This window comes from Mesoplodon bidens (genome assembly GCF_964165515.1).
Source record: "Mesoplodon bidens genome assembly, chromosome: 15".
In the NCBI taxonomy this organism is placed as follows: Eukaryota; Metazoa; Chordata; class Mammalia; order Artiodactyla; family Ziphiidae; genus Mesoplodon; species Mesoplodon bidens.
In genome coordinates, this window is record NC_138171.1 from 5204570 (window position 1) to 5230532 (window position 25963).

Consider the following 25963-nt stretch of genomic DNA (forward strand, 5'->3'; position numbering starts at 1 on the left):
ATAAATAAAGATAGATTTAAAATTAGATTAGAATTAGTTGAAAAATTTTAAAAGATTAAAAACTGGATTAAGGGCTAGGAGAAAATACCTAGTTTAAGGCGTGGAGGAAAAAAATAATGGAAAATGTAGAAAACAGTGTAAAAGCCATGCACACAAATTCTAAACTATATGTAATAGTAGTCTGAGAATGTGAAGAGAGAAAATGGAGCAAAAGCAATATTGAAGAGATAATGGTTGAGAATTTTCCAACTTGAAAGACATCAAACCACAGGTTCAAGAAATACTATGAACCCAAGCAGGATAAATACAACAGAAGTCTCACCTAGGCACATCAAAGTAAATAAAACTGGTGAAACCCAAAGACAAAAAGTAAATCTCAAAGGCATTCAGAAGAATAAATGACACATTAATATTCAGAGAGCAGCAAGACTGACACCTGACTTCAATAAAAACAGATGAAGTCATAAGAAAATGGGATACATATTTTCAAAGACCTAAGAGACAATAACTGAAAACCAAGAATTCTATATCCAATGAAAATAGACTTTAAAAAATGATTGTGACGTGCCAAAATAGCTTAAATTAAAAACAACTGTTGAAGATGTGGAACAAATGGACCTGTCATGTATTGCTGGCAGGAATGGAAAAGAGCATGCAACCACTTTGGAAAACAGCAAGTTCTTATAAACATGCCTTAAAACCTATTGCGGCAGCCAGCATCTAAGACGGCCCTAAGGATCCTCACTCCTGGTATTTATGTCCTCGTGTAGTACCCTCCCACAGTGAATGGAGCTGACCCACGTAACCAAGAGGATATTATGGAAATGAAGGTGAGGTCACAAAGACATTGTGGCTTCCATCCTGGGCTCCCATGTTGTGAGGACACTGAAGCAGCCCTATGGAGAGGTCAGTACAGCAAGAGCCAGAATCGCCCAGCTAAGTTGCTCCTGAATTCCTGACCTACAAAAACTGTGAGACAATAGGTGTTCATTGTTGTTTTAAGCTGCTAAGCTTTAGGGTAATCTGTTACACAATGGTAAATAAGAAACATGCCTTTGAACCAGAAATTCCATCTTCAGGTATATACTCAAGAGTGACACGTGTGCATATCTACACACAAAAACTGTATACAAATATTCACAGCAGCTTTATTCATAATAGCTTAAAACTGGACTCCATTTAAATGTCCATCAATAGGAGACTAGATAAACAAATTGTGGTATATTCATACAATACAACACTACTCAGCAATAAAAAGGAACAAACTACTGATATGTGCAAAAACATGGATGAATCTCAAAAACAGTATTTTGAGCAAAGGAAGGCAGCACAAATGAGTAGATATAATAAGCCTCCATTTATATGAAGTTTAAAAACACACATTTACTCTATTGTGATAGGTTAGGTTGATGGTGGTTAGGTTGATGAGGCAGGGGTGGGTATACCAGGAAGGGAGCTTTCTGGGGTAATGGAAATGTTCTATAGCTTGATGGCACTTAAACAAGTACAAGGCAAAAATGCACCGAACCACACATTTTATTGTATGTAAGTAAAAGCTCTGTTTAAAAAAGATGAAATTAAGACATTTTCAGACAAAAAAACACCCCAGCACCTGTAAAGGAGATATGAAACAGTGTTCTTCAGAATGAAATAAATAATCCCAGATGGAAGTTCAGAAATGCAGGCAGGAATGTAAAGCAACAGGAAGAGTAAACATGTGGAGAAAACTGATAGGAATGTTGACTGTATAACAATAATAAAGGTCCTCTAAGGTCTAGAATTAAAATGAACTGTAAAAGCATAAAAGGCAGGAAACAGGGAAATTGGATTTGAGATCCTTACGTTGTGGGAATGTGGTGAAGGTAATTTATATCAGACTCAAAAAAGTCAAGGATGCGTAAAGTAATTGCTAGAGTAACAATTAAAGAACAATTAAAGAATGTACTTCCAAGGTAACAAAGTTCGGAAATATGGCACTAAAAGCAAAACAAATCAAAATCCAACCCACAAGAGCACAGGACAGGGTAAATAAAAAGCAAAGTGTAAAACTGTAGTGTTTAAACAGAAATACATCAGTAATTATAATAAAGGTAAAATAATTAAATACTCAAATTAAAAGTCAAAGTCAGGGAGCTCTGAGCCCAGGCACGGTGGTGGTAGCCCACATTGGGAGAATCCTCACCGGCCTGTCAAGCAAAAAACCAGTGCCGCTGGCTGGAGGATGGGGTTTGGGGCTCCCAGTGTGGCTGGAAATGCAGACGGGATACCCTGGGAAGGAAGATGCTGCAGAGGAAGCCTCAAATCCATGCATCAAGTCCCCTCAGACCCACGGTGACTTTGAACCGCACATGCGTGGGGGAGACTCCGAGGACAGCGCCGATGGAAGGCTGAAAGAGCTAAGCAGGATTTCAGCTGCTGCCAACTGCAGGAGAAAGAGTTGGAAGTCTGAATCCTGCCGACTTACAGGGGCCCAGTGAGCACCCTGAGTGAAAAGCCAGGTAGGCCACCCTTCAGAAGTAAAGACTGTATCCCAGGAATAAGGATTTGCCATGAGGCTGAAGGCGACAATCGAACAGAACCATCCTAATAACAGAGTGTAAAAGCACGTTTCCCCAAGTTCAAGGTGATTGGCCCACAGTTCAACTTTCTGCTAAAACAAAACTCAGCATTTCCCAGAAGATAAGAGAATAGAAAATCCCTACAACATACCTCTGCAGCATTCAGTATACAATAGTAATTAAAGAAAAGATACTACATACGCAAAGACATGTGACCCAAGGTCAAGAGAAAAAAGAGTAAATAGCAACAGATCCGGAGCTGATCCAGATGTTGGCACTAGCAGACATGTGCTTTAAAAGCTATTAGAAATATAATCAGGACTTAAAGACAAAGAGTCATATTGAGTGAACAGATAAACTTACAAAATATAAAAAACAAAGACTCTAGAATTAGACAGTATTTGAAATTAAAAAAATATACTAGATGTGCTTAAAAGACAGAAGAAAGGATCAATCGAACTTAAAGACAGATCAACAGAAATAATGTGATCCTTAAAGAGAAAAATTTGGAAAACAAAGCAAAACAAAACCCAGGCCGCAGTCACCTGCGAGATAATATCCAACAGTTTAATACACGAGTAACTGGAATCCTATAGGTGGAGCAAGAGAATGGGGTAGACAAAATATTTAAAGAAATAATGGTTGAAAATGTCCCAAACAATCATATTTCTAATCCAAGCAACTCAGTTACCCCAGAGTATATCAAGCACCTAGCACACAACAGTAAACTGCTGAAGACAAAAGATAAAAGAGACCCGTAGATAACTAATAAGAATGTGCTGTATAGCACAGGGATCTCTACTTAATACTCTGTAATGACTTATATGGGAAAAGAATCTAAAAAAGAGTGGGTATATGTATATGAATAATTGATTCACTTTGCTGTACAGCAGAAACGAATACAACATTGTAAAGCAATTATACTCCAATAAATATTAATTAAAAAAAAAGATAAAGAGATCTTAAAGCAGCCAGATGATAAAAATGTATGTTACATACAGGGGAACAGTGCTACGGATGACGCCAGGCTGCTCAGCAGAAACCACGGAGGCCAGAATACAGTAGAATACTATATTCAAAATGCTGAAAGAAAACCATCTGTACATTACACCTCCAAGTGTGTACCTCTGACATCTTCATGCATCTCACCCATGGAATGCACAGCTTGGTGACTATAGTTAATAATATTGTACTATATATTTGAAAGTTGTTGAGTAAATCCTAAATGTTCTCATAGCGAGCAAAAAAATTTTCTAACTGTGTGGTGACTGGGTGTTAACTACACTTATTGTGTAACCACTTCACAATATGGTCCCATATCAAGTCATTATGCTGTACAAACAAAATACAAAAAGGGGAAAAAGCCCCCCCAGAAATCCTTATCTAGCAAAAATATCCTTTAAAAGTGAGGATGTAATACAGACCTTTTCAGATAAACAAAAACTGAGGGAATCTGTCACTAGTAGCCCTGAGAATCCATGAGATGCTAAAACAGTTCTTTAGGCTGAAGGGAAATAACAACAGATGAAAACTCAATTCTACAGGAAGGAATGAAGAGAAATGGAAGTGGTAATATGGGTGTAAAATAAAAAGAAATGAGTTTTGCATTTCCTCTTTTTTCCTACCCTGAATAATTACTCAAATCTCAGTATCGCTTAAATTACGTGGGCCAAGCAGGAAGGCACATGCGGCGGAGGGGTGGGGTGACCCAGGCTCACAGAGCTGGCGTATAAGGTGAAGAGTGCGTCAACAGCTCAATGTTACACTGTTTTACACCAAGCAGCCAGCTGTCTTTTAATGACATTGGGGGATAAAAGCTGGTTGTCTTTTAATATCTTTATTTACAGTAAAATAGCCATCATTAAAAACAAACAAACAAACTTGAAACAGTCTCTAATTTAGAGAAAAGTTACCGGTACAGAAGTTATTTATCCTGAGCCATTTCAGAGTAAGTTGCCTCATTACCTCTGAACATTAGTGGACATTTCCTACAAACAAGACTATCTTCCTGCGCAAGCAGGATAAGATAATCAAAACTGTGAAATTAACACCGACACATTACTACCATCTATTCCTCGGAGCCCATTTGAGTTTTGCCAATTGTCCTAATAATACCCTTTTTGGTAAAACACCCACTTCAAAACACATGCTGTACTTAGCTGCCATGACTCTTTAGTCTCCTTCAGTCTGGGTTAGCTTCTCAGTCTTTCCTTGACTTTTTAAACTTTGAGACTTCTGAAGATTATATACCCGTCATTTTGTAAAACGTTTCTCAATCCGAGTTTATCTGATGTTTACTCACAAGATGATTAGATACAGTAAGGATGATTAAACTTTTGAAATTCAATTAATGTAATTGTGGTAGTTACAAAATATGTTCATTTTTTGCCTTTTGATACTCCTTCCTTCAAGACCGGAGCTTAATTCCGTACCCTTCGAGTCTGGGATGGGCTTAGTAACTCCCTTCTAAGGCGTCATAAAAATACTACAGATTCTTCCTTGCTCTCCCTTGGGTCACTTGCCCTGGGGAAAGTTAGCTGTCCTTTTGTGAGGACACTCATGCAGCCCCATGGAGAGGCCCACATGGTGAAGATCTGAGGAACTGAGGCCTCCAGTCAACAGCCATGTGAGTGCGCTATCTTGGAAGCAGATTCTTCAACCCCAGCCAAGCTTTCAAATGACTGCAGCCCTGGCTTGACTGGGACATCTTGACTGCAACACCACAGAAGACTCTGAGCCAGAACCATATCAGCTAAGCCACTCTGATTTCTGATCCACAGAAAATGTGGATAATGAATGTTTGTTGTTTCAAGCCGCTAAGTGTTGGGATAATTTGTTACTTAGCAATTGATAATGAATACAGTTATCCATCACATTGACAGAGAAAAGGAGGTAACAAACCATACTGTCATCTAAATAGATGCAGAAAAGTATTAAGACAAAATTCAAGACCCATTCTTGATTTTAAAAAAGTTTCAGCAAACTAGAAAGAGAAGGAAGCTTCCTTATCTTAATAATGGGCACCCTACAACTAACATCATACTTAATAGTAAAATGTTGAATGTTTTTCCACTAATATTGGGAAAAGGCAAGGATGTTGGTCACCACTTTTATTCAATATGGTACTGGAGGTCCTAGCCAGTGCAGCAAGGTATGGAAAAAATTAAAAGGAAAGGAAGAAACTGACTTTATTCTCAGACAACATAATCATGCATGTAGAAAAAAACCTAAAGGGGCTTCCCTGGTGGCGCAGTGGTTGAGAGTCCGCCCGTCGATGCAGGGGACACGGGTTCGTGCCCCAGTCTGGGAAGATCCCACATGCCGTGGAGCGGCTGGGCCCGTGAGCCATGGCCGCTGAGCCTGTGCGTCCGGAGCCTGTGCTCCGCAACGGGAGAGGCCACAACAGTGAGAGGCCCGTGTACCGCAAAAAAAACAAAAAACAAACAAACAAAAACCCTAAGGACTCTACAAGATAGCTATCAGAATAAATGAATTTAACAGGATTAAAGTATATAACGTCAATATATGAAAATCAATGGTATTTCTATATACAGGTACAAACAACTGTAAATAAAAAAATTACAATTCCATTTACAATAGTTTAAAAAACATTAATATTTAGGAAAAATTTTTAACAAAAATACTCTTAAGACTCTGCACTGAAAACTATAAAACAACGCAGAGACAAATTAAAGAAGACCTAAGTAAATGGAGAAAGACACCATGTTCATGGATCAGAAGACTCAATATTATAATTTATTAAGATGCCAATGCTACTCAATGGGGAAAAGAAAGTCTTTCAACAAATGATGCTGGGACAACTGGATAATCACATGGGAAAATAATGACTCTTACCTCTACCTCACAGAATACAGAAAAGTTAATTTGACATGGATCAAAGAACTGAAAGTAAGGCTAAAACTATGATGAAAACATAGGAGAATGTCTCTGAGAACTTGGGGCAAGCAGCGCTTGTTTAGACAGGACCAAAAAAGCATGAACCCAAGAAGACAAAACTGATAACATGGCCTTCATTGAAATTAAAACTCCTCACTAGAAGGCATCATTAAGAAAATGAAAAGGCAAGCCACGGAATGGAAGAAAATATTCACAATAAATATACCTGACAAGAGAGTTCTATTTGTAATATGTAAAGAATTTCTACAAGTCTGTAAAAAATAAGGCAAAAACTCCCAGTAAAAATGGGCAAAAGACCTGAGTACTGACTTCGTAAGATATATATGAATGACAAATACACACATGAAAAATGCTAAACATTATTAGTCATCTGGGAAATGCAGACTAAAAGCACAATGAGATACCATTTTATATCCACTAGAATAACTGAAGTTAAAAAAAACAAATGCTGGTGAGGATGCAGGGAACTGGACTTCTATACCTTGCGGGTGGGAGGGTAAAATGATACAACCACTTTGGACAACTCTTTGGCAACTTCGTACTAAGTTATACATGCACCTATCCTGTGAACTACAAATTCTATTCCTAGTTATTTACCCAAAGGAAATGAAAACCTATGTGTACAAAAAGAGTTTTAAAAGAATCTTCACAGCACCTATATTCATAGTAGCCCAAAACTAATGGGTAAACAAACTGTGATCTATTCATATAAGAGAATATTAGTCACCAATTTAAAAAAGGGACTATGATACATGCAACAACATGGTTGAATCTCCAAAACATCATTTTATGGGGAAGAAATAGGACACCAAAGAGTGTCTTCTGTATTATTTCATTTACATGAAATGCAAGAACAGGCAAATTAATCCATAGTGATTGAGGTCAGCACAGTGGTCCCTTGTGAGGAGTGGGACTCACAGAAACAACCTTCTGAGGTGATGAGAATTTCTGGATCTTGATTAGGTGGTGGTTATAAGGAATATATTTTATCAAATTCAAATCATAAGCTGCTTACAAGAAACCCACCTTAAACAGAAAGATACAGAAAGGTTAGAAAACAAAAGGATGAGACAAAGTTGCACCATGCAAATACTGACCAAAGGAAATAGTCTTGTTATATTAAGACACAATTAGACCTCAAGGCAAAATGCATTCCCAGAGCTAAGGAGTACATTTCAGAATGTTAGAAGGTTTGTATTATCAGTAAGATACAAAATTCCAGGTTTGTAAGTACTTACTGTAGCTGCAAAACAGATAAAGTGAAACTGACAGAACAAAAAGGATAATCAGACAAATACACAAGTATAGTGGGAGATTTTTAACCCACTAAGTCTCTTAGTAACCGATGGATTTGGGTAGACCAAAAAACCAGAAGAAATGAACACGATGAATAAACCTGACCTAATTCCACTCACAGAACGTGGCAAATAACAGTTGCAAAGTATACAATCTTTTCAAACACATATGAAACATTTACCAAAGTCAACATATGCTGGGTAAATTGCAAATTGCATCAGAAATTAAAGGATTTAAATATGTTCTCTGACCTCAATACAATTATGCCAGTAATCACTAAAAAAAGTTAACTAGAAAATTTCCCTATATTTGGAAATCAACAAACACATATCTAAATGACACTTGGATCAAAGGTGAAATCATAATAAAAATCAGAAAATATTTTGAAATGAATGACTTTGAAATGTATGACAATGAAATGATGATATACAAAAACTTGGATCCAGCAAAAGCCATGGCTAAAGTATTAAAACATAAGGAATACAAGTGAAAATAAAGACTGAAAATCAGTTATATAATCGTCTCTTTCAAGCAGTTAGAAAAAGAATAGCACATTGAACAGAACAGAAACTATAAAGATAGGAGCAGGAATTAATGAAAAAAGAGAAATACTGCAGAGTTGACCAAAGGCAAAACTAATATCAGAAATGTAAAACAGATATATGTAAAATGTAAAAAGTATAAAGTCTTAACATCTTTCTGCCAATAAATTGGGAAAAGTATATGAAAATAGTGAAAATCCTTTAAAAAAACCCCAAACAAACCACAATCTATCAAAATCAATACAAGAAGAAATATAAAATCTGAAAATGAATAATCTTACAACTATGAAAGAAATTGAGGGACTTCCCTGGTGGCACAGTGGTTAAGGACTCCACGTTCCCAATGCAGGGGGCCTGGGTTCGATCCCTGGTCAGGGAACTAGACCCTATATGCATGCTGCAACTAAGAGTTCGCACACAGCTAAGGAGCCCGCCTGCCACAACTGAGGAGTCCACGTGCCTCAACTAAGGATTTGGCAAGCTGCAACTAAGGAGCCCACTGGCTGCAACTAAGGAGCCCACTGGCTGCAACTAAGGAGCTCACTGGCCACAACTAAGGAGCACACATGCCACAACTAAGGAGCCAGCGAGCCGCAACTGAGACCCGGCGCAACCAAATAAAAAAATAAAATAAAAATTATTAAAAACAAAAGAAAGAAATTGACTCCTTAAACTATATTATACAAGGACAACTTGAAGCCCACATGCATTTTACTAATCATTTAAAGAAGAAATAAGAGCAATTTTACACAAACTCTTCCATAGAAGAGCTTCTCAACTAGCTTTATAAGGGAAGCAAAACCTTCATGCCAAATCTGACGTGTACATTATAGAAAGTAATATTACATGACAATCTTACTCAAAGGTCCTAAAACATACACAAAGGTCCTAAAAAAACACAGTAAACTAAAGCCAGTGATATGTAAAAAGAAAAATATATCACCATCTAAGTGGATTTACTCCATGAAAATTCAACAATGTTATTTACCACATTAACATCATAAAAGAATAATTACAGCATCAAGCCAACAAATGTAGAAAAATCTTTTGGTAAATTCCACCCTTATTCATGTTAAAAAAAACAAACAAACTCCAGCATATAATAAAAAGAAGGACACTCTGTAATGTGATAAGGTGTATGTACAAAAACCTTACAGCAAACATATTTAATGGTATGATAGAGAAAGCTTTCCTGCTAAGACTAAAATAAGATAAGAATACCCAGTACGACCATTTCTATTCAACACTGTACTGCAGATCCGTACTCAACTCAATAAAAGATACAAAAAGTTTAAGTTTTAGAAATAAAGCTATTTCAAAGCAATACCATTTAGCACATTGACAGCAGGAAACTGCACTGAAACATCAAACCCCTTGGATTAAATCTAACGAAAGACGTGCAAGTCCACTACACAGAAAAGCAGAAAAAAATGCTCAGAAAAAATAAAGAAGCCTAACAAATGGAAGCATAATCTATGTGCATATATTGAAGATGCAGTATCATACAGATGTCATTTCTCTCCAAACCAATCTATAAATTCAATGGAATGTCAATCAGAAACACAGTGGGGATTAGTGTGTTGGTGTGTGTGAAAACAGATAACACTAATGTTTACATGGAAATGTAACAGGCCAAGAACAGCCAAGAAATTACTGAAGAATAAAATAGAACTACTCATACTACTGGACATTAAGACTTATTACAGAGATACTGGATTTAAGAAACTGTGACACTGGCACAAGGACCCAGAAAAAAGACTAATTTAGTCTCTTTAAAAGATCACTGACTAAGGCAAAAAATAAGTGTATTGTGGACTTTATAAGATGCAGAAATAAAATATATGACAATAATAACAGAAAGGATGAGCGAGGGGAAATGAAAGTATACTCCTGTAAGGAGGTTCTTATACTATATGGGAAACTGTATATTATTTGAAGGCAGGCTGACAAATTAAAGAAGTATATTGTAAATCCTAGCACAACCACTAAAATAATAGAAGAGGTACAGCTAACAGGCCACTAGTGGAGATAAAATGGAACCATTAATATGGGCAGTAGAAAAATACAGCAAGATGGTAGATTTAAGCCAAACCATATTGATAGTTACAAAAAATAAAAATGGTCTAAACCAGTACGATACAACAGAGCCTTCTACAATGAGAACTTGAAAGGTAGCTAGTGTGACTGAGGAACTGAATTTTAAATTTTAACTTAAGTTCAGATAGCCACATGCAGCTACTGTATTAGACAGCACAAGTGTAAACACGCCAAATAAAAGGCAGGACCCATAATGCTGTCTGCAAGAAACTCACCTTAAATATACAGATATAAATAGGTTAAATGTAAACGGATGGGAAAAGATATGCAAACACTAACCAACAGAGAGAGCTGAGGAGCCTGTATTCATATGACCAAGTAGAATTCAGAATCGGGACTGTTACCAGGGAAAAAGAGGGACATTTCAGGACAGTGAAGGGGTCAAGTGATCAAGAAGAATAACAATGCTACATGTAGGTACACTCAATAATAAGAGCTTCAAAACAGCAACAAAAACTGATCAAACTAAAAACAGAACTGGACAAATCTTCAATTAGGGTTGGATTTCAGACGCTCCTTTCACTTCAAATAAGGGAAAAAAAAAACCCAGTAAGGATACAAAGGAGAGGAACAGTGCTGTTAGCCAAGCTGATTATTTAACATTTACAGAACACACCACACAACAGTAGCAGAATACATTCTTTTCTGGTACACGTGGAACATTCAGGAAGGCCATATTCTAGGCCATAAAACAAATGTCAAATGTAAAAGGTCTGAAATAATAATGAGTATGTTCTCTGACTACAACAGATTTAAACTACAAATCAGTACTAATTGAAAATATCTGGAAAAATTCCCAAATAATTGTAAGTTAGAAAACATACTTCCAACAACTAACAGGTCAAACAAGTCACAAGGGAAAGAAATACTTTGAACTAAATGAAAATGAAAACACAACATATCAAAATCTGTGGGATTCACTCAAACCAGTACTTACAGGGAAATTTATACTTCTAATTGTATAAATTGCATAAATAAGAAAACGCCTTAAAAAATCAATATTATAAACTTCCACCTTAAAAAACTAAAAAGGAAGAAGTTAGGCCAAAATAAGCAAAGGAAGGGAAAAATGAAGATAAAAGCAAAAATCAATGACAAGGAAAAGAGTGAAATATTAATGAAATAAACTGATTCTTTGAGAAGACCATTAAAATTGCTAAACTTATAGCTGGACAGATCCTAATGACATTAAAAAGATAATAGAGGAATATTATGAACAACTTCATGCCAATAAATTAAAAAACAGATACAATGGACAAATTCTTTGAAAGACACAAACTACCAAAGCTTACTCAGGAAGAAATGAATAGGCACATATCTATTAAAGAAGCTGAACTGGTAGCTAAATTTTTCTGACAAAGAAAACTCCTTGCTCAGATGGCTTCATCCATTGATCAAATGGATATAATTTATGAATTATACCAAAATTTTAAGGAAGAAATACCAATTCTACATGAATTCTTCCAAAAAAGTAGAAGAGGAAAAAACACTTCCCAACTTAATTTTATGAGGCCGTGATACCAAAATTAGAGAAACATATTACAGAAAACTACAGATCAATATCCATCATGAACATGGAGGCAAAAATGCTTAGCAAAATTTTAGTAAATCAAATTCAGTAATGTATTAAAAAATTCATATTAACCAAGTGAAATGTATCCGAGGAATGCAATGTTGGCTTAATATTTTAGTATCAATTGTTGTAATTCACTATTTTAAGACTGAAAAAGAAAAAGCATAAGAACAGTTCAAAAGATGAAAAAAACCACCTGGCAAAATTCAACACAATTCTTGATTAAAAAAAATCTGATTTAGGGATAGACGATAACATTCTCAACCTGATAGTGGGCACCTATAAAAAAAACCTAGAGCCTAGACGTCTAACTTAATGGAAAAGACCGAATGCTTCCCCCACCAAGATTAGGAATAAGGAAAGGATGTCTGCTCTTACCACTTCTCACAGTACTGGAGGTCCTAGCTCATGTGCTAAGGTAGGTAAGAGAAATAAAAGGCACACAGATTGGAAAGAAAGAAATAAAATTGCCTATTACAGATGGCATGATTATGCACCTAAGAAAATCCCAAGGCATCTATTAAAAAGGTGCCTGAACTAACTGAATTCAGCCAAGTCACACAACACAAGGTCCATACGTAAAAATCAATTTTATGTCTATATATTAGTAACAAACAATTGAAATTTTAAAATTCCATATAATCTATAGAGACAGAAAGCTTATCAGTGGTTGCCTGGAGCCAGTGGTAGGGGTGGGGATGAATACAGGATGGGGCAAAAAGGAACAGTCTGGAGTGATGGAAGTGTTCTACATACTGATTGCAGTGGTGATCTCACAGATGTATAAATCTGTCAGAATTCATCAACATGTTCACTAAAAATGGGTGCATTTTATTGCATGTAAACTATACTTCAGTAAAGTCAATTAAAACCACAGATCAATGGGATATAATAAAAAATCCAGGGGCTTCCCTGGTGGCGCAGTGGTTGAGAGTCCGCCTGCCAATGCAGGGGACACAGGTTCGAGCCCCGGTTTGGGAATATCCCACATGCCGCCGAGCGGCTAGGCCCGTGAGCCATGGCCGCTGAGCCTGAGCGTCCAGAGTGTATGCTCCGCAACGGGAGAGGCCACAACAGTGAGAGAGGCCCGCGTACCGCAAAAAAAAAAAGAAAAAAAAATCCATAAAAAGTGCACTATAAATACAGATGCTCAGTTTATGACAATCACAGCTCAGCATAGAACACTGAATTATGGATGGTCTAAAAAAACAATAAAGGGATGAGGATTACTGGATAACCCTGTTGGAATTAAAAAAAAAAAAAGCCAAAACACCCCATAACTTAACGTTTATTTTACATCTCATCCAGAAATTAATTCCAGGTAAAATTTAAATCTCAATCTGAAAAGTGAAACAAAATTTCTATAGGATAACAGGAGAGTATTTTCATGACCTTGGTAAATCAAAGTTTATTAAAAGGACATAAAAAGCACTAACCATAAAGAGAAAGATTGATCAAATGGATATATTAAAAGTAACAACTCTTCATTAAAAGATCCTTTCAGAGAGTGAAAACCTTAGTCACAGAGTGCGAGAAAATATCTGCAATGCTCAGAACCAATGAATGACTAGTATCCGGAATACGTACACAACACCTACAGATCAATAAGGATATGACTGATGACCCAATAGAAAAATGAACAAGATTCTCAAACAGGCAACATATCCAAATGACCAATAAACATATGAAAAGGTGTTCAATAGTTTAGTCATATGGGAAACAGAAATTAAAACCAGAATGAGGTACTACCGCCCATCCTCCAACACAGCTAAAATTTGAGACTGATAATACCAAATGTAGCTAATATGGAGCAACCGGAACTCCCAAACACTGCTGGTAGGAATGTAAATTGGCGCAATACTTTACAAGGTAGCTACTAGAGTTAAGATACATATTCCTTCTGACCCAGGAATTCCACTGCCAATTGCCAAAGAAATTCCATACATATGGGCACAAAAGACACGTACAAAAATGTTCATAACAAAATTATTTGTAATAGCCTCAGACTAGAAACAACCACAATATCCAACAGTAGAATAAACTGTGGCATATTTATCCAATGAGTTACTTACTATACAGAGATGAAAAAGAATAAACTATTACTACATGCAATGACATAGATGAATCTTACAAGGTTTGAATAAAATAAGCAGATACAAAACAATACCTATTGGTCTAATTCCATTTAAATAAAGTCTAAAAAAAACTATAGTGTTACAGGCTTATTAAAAAATAACAGTTGCTAAGAAATTACAAATGCTTACCATATGCCAAGTACCATTCTAACTAATTTTTATGTGTTTAACTCAATTTTCACAACTCTATAATGAGATGCAACTTATTCTCCCAAATGTGCAAATTTAGTCACGAAGAGGTTAAATAATTTGCTCAAGGACACACAGCGACTATGTGTTAGACCTGGAATGTGAAGGCAGCTAGCCTGGCTTGAGAGCCTGCATTCTAAAGGCTACATTGATGCTCAGTGGTAGTGCTTTACTGGAAAGATGGAGGGAGGGCAAATGAGCAGAGGGAGGTGGGAGAAGTAGGATGACTAATTCCCATCTCTCAAGAAAACAATCAGTAGATAATGCCTAAAATTGGGGGATGGGGTGGGGGAGAAGAGAGAAGGGATCAAGAATTATCAGTATATGCATGTTATGAAAAGATCTGGAGGAAAGAAAGATCAGAAAAAAACAGCTAAACAACATCACAACAGTAGTTGCCTCTAGGGAGTGAGTCAGAGTGGACCAGGGGACTGTTATCCTTAACTTATAAGCCTTACTGTTACAGAAAAAAATCACATGCACATTACTTTGATAAAAATAATTTTTAAAGATTTTTAAAAGATGTAAATATTTTTAAAAACAACAATGCTATCATGTATTGAGCCCCAGGGTCCCTGGCATTTAGCTAAACACTTTAAATACAGTAGCTCATGGAATTCCCCTAACAATATGGAATTGGTGCCAGTATTACCATTATTTTGCTGATGGGGAAACGGATTCAGGGTTAACTAGCTGGCAGGTGGCAGAGTCCATGTCGGAACCAGCACGAGGGAAGAGGACGGTCTAGAAGTCAACAAAGAGCAGGTATGGAAGGATATTCAGGAGGAGCCCTGGACAGGAGCTAGTGACTCATGCTGGCTTCGGGGAGGGGAGGGGACGTTAGGAGGGGGATCTGAGATGGATGCCCAGGTTGCTGGCTGGCTTGGGTACGTGGGGCCATGTTGGTCCTTTTCTCTTGCACAGGGTCCACGGAAAGGGAAGCAGAGGGCCCAGCCTCTGACGGGGAGTTTCTGAGCTCGGTCACAGATACACAGAGCCCCTTAGTGTCTGGGAGAGGCACGGCGCGGAGGCGCGGAGGCGCGGAGGAGGACGGAGGAGGACGCAGTGTGGGGAAGACCAAACGCTATGAACTCAGCGGGGGGGGGGGGGGCGGGGAGAAGACTGGGCGGGATGGTCACGGACCCAGGGAGAGAAAGAACGTCTGGGGCCTGGCCCTGCTGCCTGCCCAGCCTCCGGGCCACCCATCCAGTGTGCCCTGTCCCCCACCCTCGCAGCTCCTGCTGTCCCCCGTGCTACTCACTGCCCTCAACACCACCGATGGTTACCTTCCACTCTTCAAAAACTGTTTTTCGAAATACAGTCCACTCACCTTTCAATACTGAAATGTCAGGGCTTCCGAGTGCCTCACACCCTCACTGTTCCCCTCAGGAACCAGTCATGCCCTTGGGCCTGGGTGAGGCCCCTGCTACAGGCTCTCACAGATGCTCCACATTCCTCCTTTGGAGCACAGAAAATGGTCAAAGAAATCACTTCCTGTACTTTAGTTACAGAATATGTCTCTCTCCTTCTAGGAGAGGTTCATGAGGGCAGGAGGGGCTGGCAGACTTTTTCTGAAAAGGTCCAAACAGTAAATACTTTCAGCTTTGCAGGCCACAGGGTCTTAGTCACAACTATTCAACCCTGCCATTGTAGCCCGAAAGCGGTGCAGACAACATATAAAGGAACGGGTGTGATGTGTCACGGTATCACTTGATCTATAAAATCAAGAGGTGGGCCAAACGGCCACGGTTTGCTGAGCCCTGGTCTAAATCACCAGCCCCCAGTCTAGCATCCGGCATACAGCAGGCACTCAATGAATGAAGAAAGAAAGAAAAAAGCCATTGCTTTGGCAATGAGATGGAGACAGGTACTGAGGGGAGGTGGTTTCAGTGGGACGGTGGGGTGGGATGGAGACAGCAGGGGGCTGAGCAGAAGCAGCAGCTGAGGGAGCAGGAGGTCCTCCTTCCGGAGCCCCCCGTTTGCCCGGCAGGCTTGGGGGACGGCCCTGTCTTCGGGGAGCGTGTCTGCAGGCTCCGACAAGAAGGCAGGGCTGGGGTGGGGAAGGGGAGACCTGAGGAAGGCGGGGCTCCAGAGCTCGGGTGTGTGTGGGGCTGGTCCTGAAGGAGGAGGACACGTGCTGAGGACAGAGAAACAAGGGCGGAGGAAGGGACGAGGGGGAAGCCTCGGATCCTCTTCCCCGTGAGACGTGCGCCTGGACCGCCTGGGAAGAGAGCGGGGCTCGGGGAGGTGAAGAAGCCCAGCGCCTGTGGGGCTGGGAGGGCCGGCCACCCAGGACAGGGCCACAGGCCTGAGGGAGACCCTCCACCTTCCTTCCCTCTTGTCTGGTGAGACAGCGCTTCTAACCAAGTTGGCGTTTGGGTTTCTGTGCTGCCTAGTGTGAGGTGTGTCACTCACTGGGTCACCGGCACGACCTGCTATATCACGTCCTGTCCCTTCACTTTCCCACGCGGGTAGTGACAGGCAGGCCCAGAGGAGGATGAGTTCACGCTTCAAACATGTAGACATACCCAGTTCTTTCTTGAAGGCTACTGGAAGGCATTTTAATTTCAGAGAATCACTGGCTGTTTCATCTTGGTGCCCTCAAGTGTGTACGTGTATGCTGTAAAATATTTCCCGATTAGGCAGAACAGAATTTGTCTTGAAATGGAAGAAACCACTCGACTGGGGCTTTGCATAGTAGCTATCTAGTCTTACAAGCCTAACAAAGTACTAAAACCCACGAAACACAACTTCTCACAGAGAAAGGATTAATATTATGATATTTAAACAGCCTGAAAAGTTTTCTCACAGAGTCGAAAACCGACAGCCAGTCAATTTCACTTATTCTAAGACCCAGATACCCGGAAAAAAGCTTCCATTTTGACATTAATTTGTTAATTCTTTACTACTACTGGAACGTGTAGTAGCAGTGCTGCAATGTGTGAGAAGGGTTTGGACCCCAAACTATTTTTTACGAAGAACTAAAGCCACCTAAAATATCTTTTAGGTGACATACCGGGGGAAAAAAAAGTATTAGGACCTGTTTTCTTCTGCCTTATTTCAAGGTGTAACTGCTGTTGCTATTCATAGATCGAAGGCTCTATGTATATTCTAACAAGTAAAACTTTAATTCATACTTTCATTTTGAGGTTTTCACTCCTCACAAATCAAAAGACAATTTTCCTAAAACACATCAATCCTCACTCCACCATTTCAAGTTCTTCTAGACATGATGGGAACCACGGACCCCAAATTCACTGGAGTTTAAAATGGGGATGCCTAACCCCTGAAACACAGCCTTTATTTGAATGGACTTTTCAATACACCTTTAGATGCACATTCAGTAAACTTGATCTCTTACCCTATTGTTGGGTTGATATTCGGATCAAAACTGTCTTCCACGAACCGCCACACAATACTTGATTTACCTACACCTGTATCCTAAAAGAGAATGAGAGAGGTAAAGAAGAAAAAGTTTTACCTGCTTGCATACACCAAAAACTACCTTGTGCCCTAAGTTCAGGATTTTGGGAAAATCATTCCAGATAGGTAAATTTTAGAAGTTAAGAAACACAAAAAGGTTTTCATAAAAATTCAGTGGAGTAACTAGGAGATTTCAAAATGTATTGTAGGAGAGGGGTTCCAAGTTTTTAAGAGACAGGATCTTTTGAAAGATCCAAAGTTTCTGCTTACTGTGCAAAGTGACAAACTCACTTGCTTTATAATAAGTCTAAGTGAACTATGAACTCTTGAACTACTTCTGAGTAATCCCTGATAAATCCCAGCCCCACCCTATCTAGGAAGGGGTAAGACTAGTTATTGAAATCTTTTTCAGTCTTTAAAGTAGCAACTCAGGCAAGAGAGCATCAATTTCAGAAAGTATGCTCTGAAATAGCAAAGTTGCCTTGACAAGTCAGGAAGCTGAAGCTTCAAACTAGTCTTTGGGGCTTCCTGATTTGAATGTCCCCCCGCCCGCCCCAAGGAAAGTAACTCTGTGAGAAGTGTCAGAGGTATCCCACAAGTTCAAAAACACCAAGCAGATGGCAAAGGAGACTACTGCTGCTCGTAAAACCTAAAGACCTGTTACTGGCTGTACTTCGCAAGACTTGGCCAACTCCTAACTAGTACCTGGGGAAGCTATTTAAGAGCTGCTCTTAACCCAGATGCAATGGAGAAGCAGGGAGGGCTCTTCACCCTTTAGGGGGCGGGAAGAGACCCTGGGCTCCAGGGAGGGACGAGGGGGAAGGTCCCTCCCGCCAGCAAAACCTTCAGGATGGTGCGGCCAGGTGGGCGGGACGGCCCGGGGGCGGGAGGGGGGCTGGAGGGAGGGTCCCGGGGCAGGTAGGCGGCGTCCCGCACGGAGACTGGGAGAAGGGGCAAAGGGGACGTGGGCACGCCCGGGTCCCCGGTCCGCCCGGCCTCCCGCGGCCCTCCCAGCCGGCCCGCCGCCACTCACCCCCAGCAGACACACTTTGAGCTCCCTCAGCGCCATGGCCTGGGAGCCAGGGGCGCGGGCCCGCCGCCGCCCTAAGTTGAGGAGGGAGAGGCCCGGCCCAGCACGAGCATCCCCCAGCGCCGCCGCGGCACGGCCTAGCCCCGGCCGCGGGGCGCGTAGAGGCGGCGGCCGCCCGTTCGCCGGTCCTCGGCCTGGTCCGTCCGTCACCAGCCGTGCGGGGCCCGCCTCAGCAGCCGGGACGGTGCCGCGGGTTCCCAGGCGCCACCGCTGCCGCCATCTTGGGACGCCAGCCGGGTCACCTGACCTCCCCGCCCACCTCGGCAGCCACCTTCGCTGCGAGGGCGGGGCCGGCTGGCGCCGCGAGGCTTGAGGCGGGGGTAGGGGGCGGGGCCGCCGATGAGGGGCGGGATCCGAAGCCAGATACCCCGCCCCTCTTCCTCTGGCCCCGCCCCTCGCGCGCCGGGCCCGCCTCCAGGCCCATTCCAAAATGGCGGGTGAGTGGGGCTGGACTCCCGGGGTGCCCCCCTACCCCCAAGCCGGGACCACCCCCTCGAGGCCCGGGGACCGCCCCCGCCCGCCCCTGAGGCCGCCTGCCTCAGCCCCCTTGTAACTCCTTATGTGTCTCTTGGTTTTCAGGGATCCCCCTGTACTTTGTGGACTTGCAGGATGACTTAGATGATTGTAAGTAACAGTTCGGGCGTCCCGCCCCTCCCTGGGAACCTCTCATAGAATTCGGGGTGCACGAAAGGCCGGGGTGGGACCTACGGGCTGGCCTCTCTGTGTTGGGCCCAGAATAGCGGGACCCCCAACTGCCTTAATCACTTGTGGCGGTCCCTCCTCACTGGGCGGGGCGGCCGAGGATGGGAAGGATTTTTGTTGCTGGGAAACTTCTGACTTCCTGTCACTTTCTTTCTCTTCCTCCTCCTCCTCCTGCTGCGGCGGCCCGGGAGGGATGGGAGGGCTAGGCTCTCCTAGTGATTCCGGGAGGGAGGAGGCGTGGCCACCTTGGGGGCCGGGGGCTTCCACCCAGGGTCTCCACTTTTTTTCCTGGGACTTTTCAGAGTGCTGGGGAGTTTAGGAGGTTCGGCTCCCCGTGTGGCCGGCCACAGACTCGCACAGACTTCTCCAGTGTCCTGGCCACAAGCCCAGCTCCGTTCTCACCCCTAGGAGCCCATTGGGTGGGTATCCTTCACCTGTCCCTTCCTGCTCTTTCCTTTAGAATCACGTTAAGGACTGATGGCTGGGGAAGGTGTTCCTGGAAATGCAGGTTCGCATTTGTGGTGATTGAAGCATTTCCTTTCCATTCAACAAACATTTCTTGAGCACCTGCTGGTTCTGGGCCGGCCATGAGCGGAGCCCGGGACCTACGAACTCGAACCCGAAACGGTGACGACACTCAGGGAGCTCACAGTCCAGGGAGAGAGCCGACAGATAATCACCAAACGCCGGGTTGCCTGCTGATGAAGGAGGCCTGTACAAAAAATCACAATAGCCAACATTAATGGGGGCTTACTGTGCGCTTCCCTTCCCCATCTACAAGTTTCCTACTAACAAGAACTGGTGTTTACAGAAAACACCATAGGTCAGGCGCAGTTTAAACCCTTTATACACATTACTTCTTTTAGAAGGAGGCAACTTTATTAAAGTAGAATGACACCTGAAGTGGCCAGTGTTTAGGAGCATGGGTCCTGAAGTCAGATGGCCAGAGGGTGAAGTCCTGAGCCACTCTTTACTGGCTGTGTGATCCTGGCCAAGTCACTGTACCACTTGGAGCCTCATTGCCTCATCTGTAGAATGGGCATAATTGAAGTCCACCTCAAAAGGCTTCCGCGCAGGTTAAATAATAAAAGGTTTAGCGTGAAGCCTTGTACATAGGACACGCTGGGTAAATATTATCTGCCATTATTATTGTTGTGATCATTATTCATACTTATTTAACACTGTGGGGCAAAGTACAGTGTTGGCCCCAGGTTTACAGAGCTGAATGTTTCGGCCAGCAGGCATCTTCGAATGGAAGGAATGTAGCCTTTCTCTTGATAAACAACAGTAACCTGCTGTTAAGGCACCTCTCATTCATAGATTCGATATTTGGCCTGGCTGGAAAAGCTGATTTCTAGCTATATCAGTTATCTAACAAACCACCCCAAAACTCAGTGGCTTAAATCAACAACATTTTGTTATTTCTAACAATTCTTTGCATTGACTGGGTGATGCAGAAGCTTCGTGTGTTCTCTTTGAACTCTGGGAAGATAAGAAGGTCCAAAATGGCTTTCTTCACATGGCTCTTGGCCAGGAAATCTGCTGGGACTGCAGGTCAGGGCCTCAGTTCTCTTCCAGGAGGTTCTTTCACTTGGCTAGCTTGGGCTTGTCACAGCGTGGTGACGGCAGACATTTGGACCTCTTTTCTGGCAGCTAGCTTCCCTTTGTCTTTTTTGTATATGTGTTCAAAAAGGAAGAGATTATATAGGAAAAAATAATTCTGATTTTCCTTTGGCCCTCTTTGTGCAAATATTGGGTGTTTGAGACTTGTGATAAAGAATGCCATAAATACTCTTTAGCAGACTGCTGAAGACTCGTCCCAGTAAAGAAGAAAACCAGCATTGTGGCTCCGAACACACCCATGCCATGGGTAGGGCAACTCTGGGAGCCTTCTGGGGCTTCTTTTTTTGAGCAGGGGTGGGGGCTGCAGGGTGCTGTTCCTATGAAATTACAATATAATTGGTTTGATTAATAGCCATAATAGGAGGGCCTGTCCCCCCTGTCATTTATGCAGCCCTGGGTCCCACCTTTGCACTGTACTGGGGTGGTATTTGGGAGGCATTATCGTGCTGTGATTGATAGCAAGAACCCTGAGGTCCTGTAACCCACTTCCTGCCTTTAGCTGAGTCAGTGTGAGCAGATCACTGACTCTGTTCACATTCTTCATCTGGAAAATGACATAAGAATTGGAGATGCTTCATAGGACTGATATGAGGATTAGATGAAACAATACACATAAAACATTTTAGCCCAGTGCCTGGCATAGAGTATTATATTCAATGATTTGATTACTGTTCTTATTTTAACCATCATCATTATTGCTAGGCACTCGTATACGATTTTCTGATTCGGTTTTAAGGGCTGCTACTCTGTGAAGTAGGTGGGATTATTCCTGTTCTACAAATGATGAAACTGAGAGAGGTTAACTAACTTATCCAGTGTGGCACAGGTCATAAATGATAGAACTAGCAATCCAACTCTGTTCCTCTGAGTCTTGCTTTTTTTATTCCATCACACAGATTGACCTCACAAATATCCTTAAGCTAATGGCAGGAGCATGGATGTTGGTTGCGGTGGTTCTCCATCTGTTGTCCTTTTTGGGCATTTTTTGTCTAAACGATGGGATAACCGCTCCATTTAGGCTCTAAGTCACTTTGGGCGGGAACATAGGTCGTCCTTTTTTATCACCCAGTGTCCTCCATAATCTAGGTGTTCAATTAATGTCATTACTGGTAGTGATAATGGATGACGAGTCTTGTCCGATTTACTTTGTGATTTCTTGATTAAATTGGCTAACTTCAAAACGAAGCCATAATGAAAGGCTGCTTTGTCTTTTAAAATCATTCAGAGTCTTCGGGTTATTGCAGCACAGAAAAGATTTAATTTTAGTGCATTAGCTTGCTGAAGCAATCTAAATTCCTTCTCTTGAGAGCAGAAAGTATGTGGGATGGTCTGGCACAGTGGTCCTGGTGGTGGATTGCACGTAGAAAGTGGAGCTGGATGCGCCTGTCCCTCAGGGGCTTAAAGTCCTGTGACCGTCTGGGTTGCTTAAAGCAGGTGGAGGCTGAAGAGGTATTACTCCTGGTAAGGTTTGCTTGGCCAATTGGAATTTAAGTGTGTACCAGTGGTGGGTGAAAAAAAAGGGGAATCTGTTGCAGATATAAAGAGACCTAAGAGACCTATCAACAAAATACAATACGTGGTCATATTTGGATCCTTAGTTGAACAAATCAGCTATAAAAAGACATTATTGAGACAGTTGGGGAAAATTAAACTTGGGCTGGGTGTTAGGTTATATTAAGAGTCATTATTAATTTTGTCAGATACGATAGTGGTGTCACAGTTTTATTCAAAGGAGAAGGACCTTATCTAACAGAAACAAATAAGCATTTATGGGTGAAATGATTTAATGTGTGAGGTCTGCTTTGAAAATGCTGCAACAAATAATAAATCATCAAAAAGTTGGGAAGAAGGATGAGTGGGAGAAATTGGCAGAATGTTTATACTTGTTGAAACTGGTTGCTAGGGGTGTGGGGTTTATTATACTATTCTATTTGTTCCCGTGTTTGAAAATTTCCTTAATAGAAAGTTTTTAAAAATGAGATGAAAGTTTCACATATGATCAAACGTCTACATGAGGAGTTTAAAGCTGGATTTCAATTCTGAAGTCAGCTGCCATGTTATTGTAAGATGCGTTTAGCTTCAAAAGACAGACTTGGAGAATCTGTTAGTATTTGAGGGACTGTGTATTTCTTTTCAAATGTTTAGTTTTTGAGGTATCTATGAAAGAAGTTGGAAGAAGGTATACTTCTGTTGATGAGAAAAGCTAGGTGCCAACACGTAATATCTGTTGAAAATGGGATTAGCTAAGTCAGAGGGATACAGATAGACTCTTTGAATATTAATGCTAGAAGGAGTGGTGTATGTTCAAGCTTGAATAAAAAACATCCTCCAGGGCAGAATGCATTCCATTTCACCTGCCCACATTGGTCCAGGCTTGTAAAAATGTTCTGCTTGAGGACCATAGCCAAGCAGAGAAAATAGATTAATTTTAGCCCCAAACCAAACCATTGAACCTTCTCTCTGAACTATTATATAAACTCAAATCAAAGATTGTCAATTTGTTTTTAAAGTAATGACCTCCCTGTAGTTTGAACAGCAACTTGAATGTGCTTATAGTTGGGAAATAGAACAAAATCCAGACATCAGACTATTCTCCAAGTCAGAGATGGGCAAATTTTTTTTTCTATAAAGGATCAGATAGTAAACATTTTAGACTTTGCTGGCCAGAAGGCCTGCTATAACCACTCAAGTCTGCCACTGTGGCCTGGTAGCACTCACAGATATACATAAATGAATGAACATGGCTGTTTGCTAATAAAACTTTATTTACAAACACAGGGCTGGATTTGGCCCTCGGTTCTAAACCAAACTTGATTTCATTTTTTTCCCTTTTTTTTGGGGGGGGTGGATTTTTTTTTTTTTAATTGAAGTGTAGTTGATTTACAATGTCGTGTTAGGCTCAGGTGTACGGCAAACGGATTCAGTTGTATATACATATATTTATATTCTTTTTATTATATATTTATTATATATATATTCTTTTTTCAGATTCTTTTCCATTATAGGTTATTACAAGATATCGAGTGTAGTTCCCTGTGCTCTACAGTAGGTCCTTGTCGGTTAGTTATCTATTTTATATTTAGTAGTGTATATATGTTAATTCCAAGCTCCTAATTTCTCTCTGCCCCCTTTCCACTTTGGTGTAACCGTAAGTTTGTTTTTTATGCCTGCGAGTCTGTTATGTAAATGAGTTCATTTGTATCCTTTTTGTAGATTCCACAGATAAGTGGTGTCATATATTTGTCTTTCTCTGAAACTTGACTTCCTTCTGTCTGCACCCAGAAGTCTGTCGATTAGCTGAGCCAACCTGAAAGGCTGCCTTTCCCACTGGGCTCAGTTTGAAGAGCTGACTTTTGCCTGCACAGCCCCTGCTTTGCTGAGGAGCCCTTGACAAGTTGTTCAGCCTTCATGTCTCCTTTTTCCTGTTGGCGTGTTGGATATTAAAAGCCTGTACCTATCTCCTCCCAACAGGATGAGGGTGAGCAAGGAACAAAAGAGTCAGCATGGTGTGGGCCGAGTCAACTGTGCTTCCCGGCTGGTAATCGTAATGCATTTTACTTTGGTAGTTCTGTATTTTCCATTTCCTATGAGACAAACAGATGAACATTAGAGATTCCCTGAAATTGTCTCTGTTTAAAAAGGGCGTTTTATATGGCTTTCTACCTCACAAATGAAGATTTTTTTAAGCAGAAATTTTGCAACAAAACCTAGCTAATGAAAGAGAAAGTGGTTTTGAGCTTCAAAACACCACTTAGCCTAATGAGGAGAAAAAATAAGAGATGAGAGCAAGTGGTTGCTTTCCCTGTTTGGAAAGTCGTTCATCCATGTAACAGATGTTTCTCCAGCTCCTCCCAGGCACCAGCCTGTGGGAGGCACTGGGGACTGAGGGATGAAGAAGCCCTGGGCTCCATCCCAGAGCTGCTCCCACCTAGAGGGAAGGTGTGCGTAGAGATGGCACAGATGGGAGGTGCCGGTTGAGTTGGGTCAGGCCAAGGAGGGCAATGGGTGAGTGACCTCAGTGAGAACTTTTCCAGTGCAACCAGGGGCCAGAAGCCAGGCCAGAATGAGTGGCATCGAGAAGTTGAGGATATGTTGCCTGTAGTCCATGCATCGAGTACCCACTGTATTCCAGACACTGGCTGCCCATTGGGCATTTTGGGGAATGGTCACTGTTCTTGGGAGCTCCCAGTGTAGCCAGGAAAACAGACCCTTTTGAGAAGAAGCAGCTGGAGGGGTTGGAGGGGTTGAAGTCAGTTGCTTTTCTTCCTGGATAAGAGAGCCCAGAACACCTTTGCATTATTTATATCTACTCTGACAACCTCAAAAAAAAAGAAAAAGGATTTGGATGGCCCAGCCTTTCCACTCCTGGTTACTTGCCCACAAAACGTGAATACATATTTTCAAAAAGACAGGGTCATAGTTGCACTATTCTTAATAGTCGAAAACTAGAACCCACCCAAATGTCCATCGTGAGTGAAATGGATTATAAATTGTGGTTATGTACACACGATGGAAAACTATGCAGTTATAAGAGTGAACTATCTACAGCGTCACTCAGTAATATGGATGAACTTCACAAACATAGTGGTTGGTGAAAGAAGCCAGACACAAAAGGGTATAGATTGGATGATTCTGTTTACACAGAGTATGGAAACAAGCACAGCAATCTAGCTGATCTGATGTAGAAGGCAGGAGAGTGGTCCCCTTTGGGTAAGGCAGTAAGTGGAAGGGAGCATGGGGGGCTTTTGGAGATGCCGGTTAAATTGTCTTTCTTGAGGTGAGGACTGGTTTCACAGGCATGTTCAGTTAAAAGATTG

At 41.4% G+C, this 25963-nt stretch overlaps 1 protein-coding gene and 1 pseudogene across 2 annotated transcripts in view; one reads left to right on the forward strand and one right to left on the reverse strand.

The window, feature by feature from the left end:
- RAB22A (RAB22A, member RAS oncogene family) overlaps positions 1–19095 on the reverse strand; it is a 53444-nt gene extending 34349 nt beyond the window's left edge. The window contains exons 1-2 of the mRNA XM_081257169.1: positions 18765–19095; positions 17670–17749 (exon numbers count right to left, since the gene is read on the reverse strand). Coding sequence (XP_081113295.1) covers positions 17670–17749; positions 18765–18800 — 116 coding nt within the window. The 5' untranslated portion in view covers positions 18801–19095. The remainder of the gene's footprint in view (positions 1–17669; positions 17750–18764) is intronic.
- Positions 19096–19251: 156 nt separating this feature from the next.
- Positions 19252–25963, forward strand: part of LOC308629058 (serine/threonine-protein phosphatase 4 regulatory subunit 1-like) — a 69751-nt pseudogene continuing 63039 nt past the window's right edge. The window contains exons 1-2 of the transcript XR_014017917.1: positions 19252–19258; positions 19350–19445. The product of XR_014017917.1 is annotated as a serine/threonine-protein phosphatase 4 regulatory subunit 1-like (transcript). The remainder of the gene's footprint in view (positions 19259–19349; positions 19446–25963) is intronic.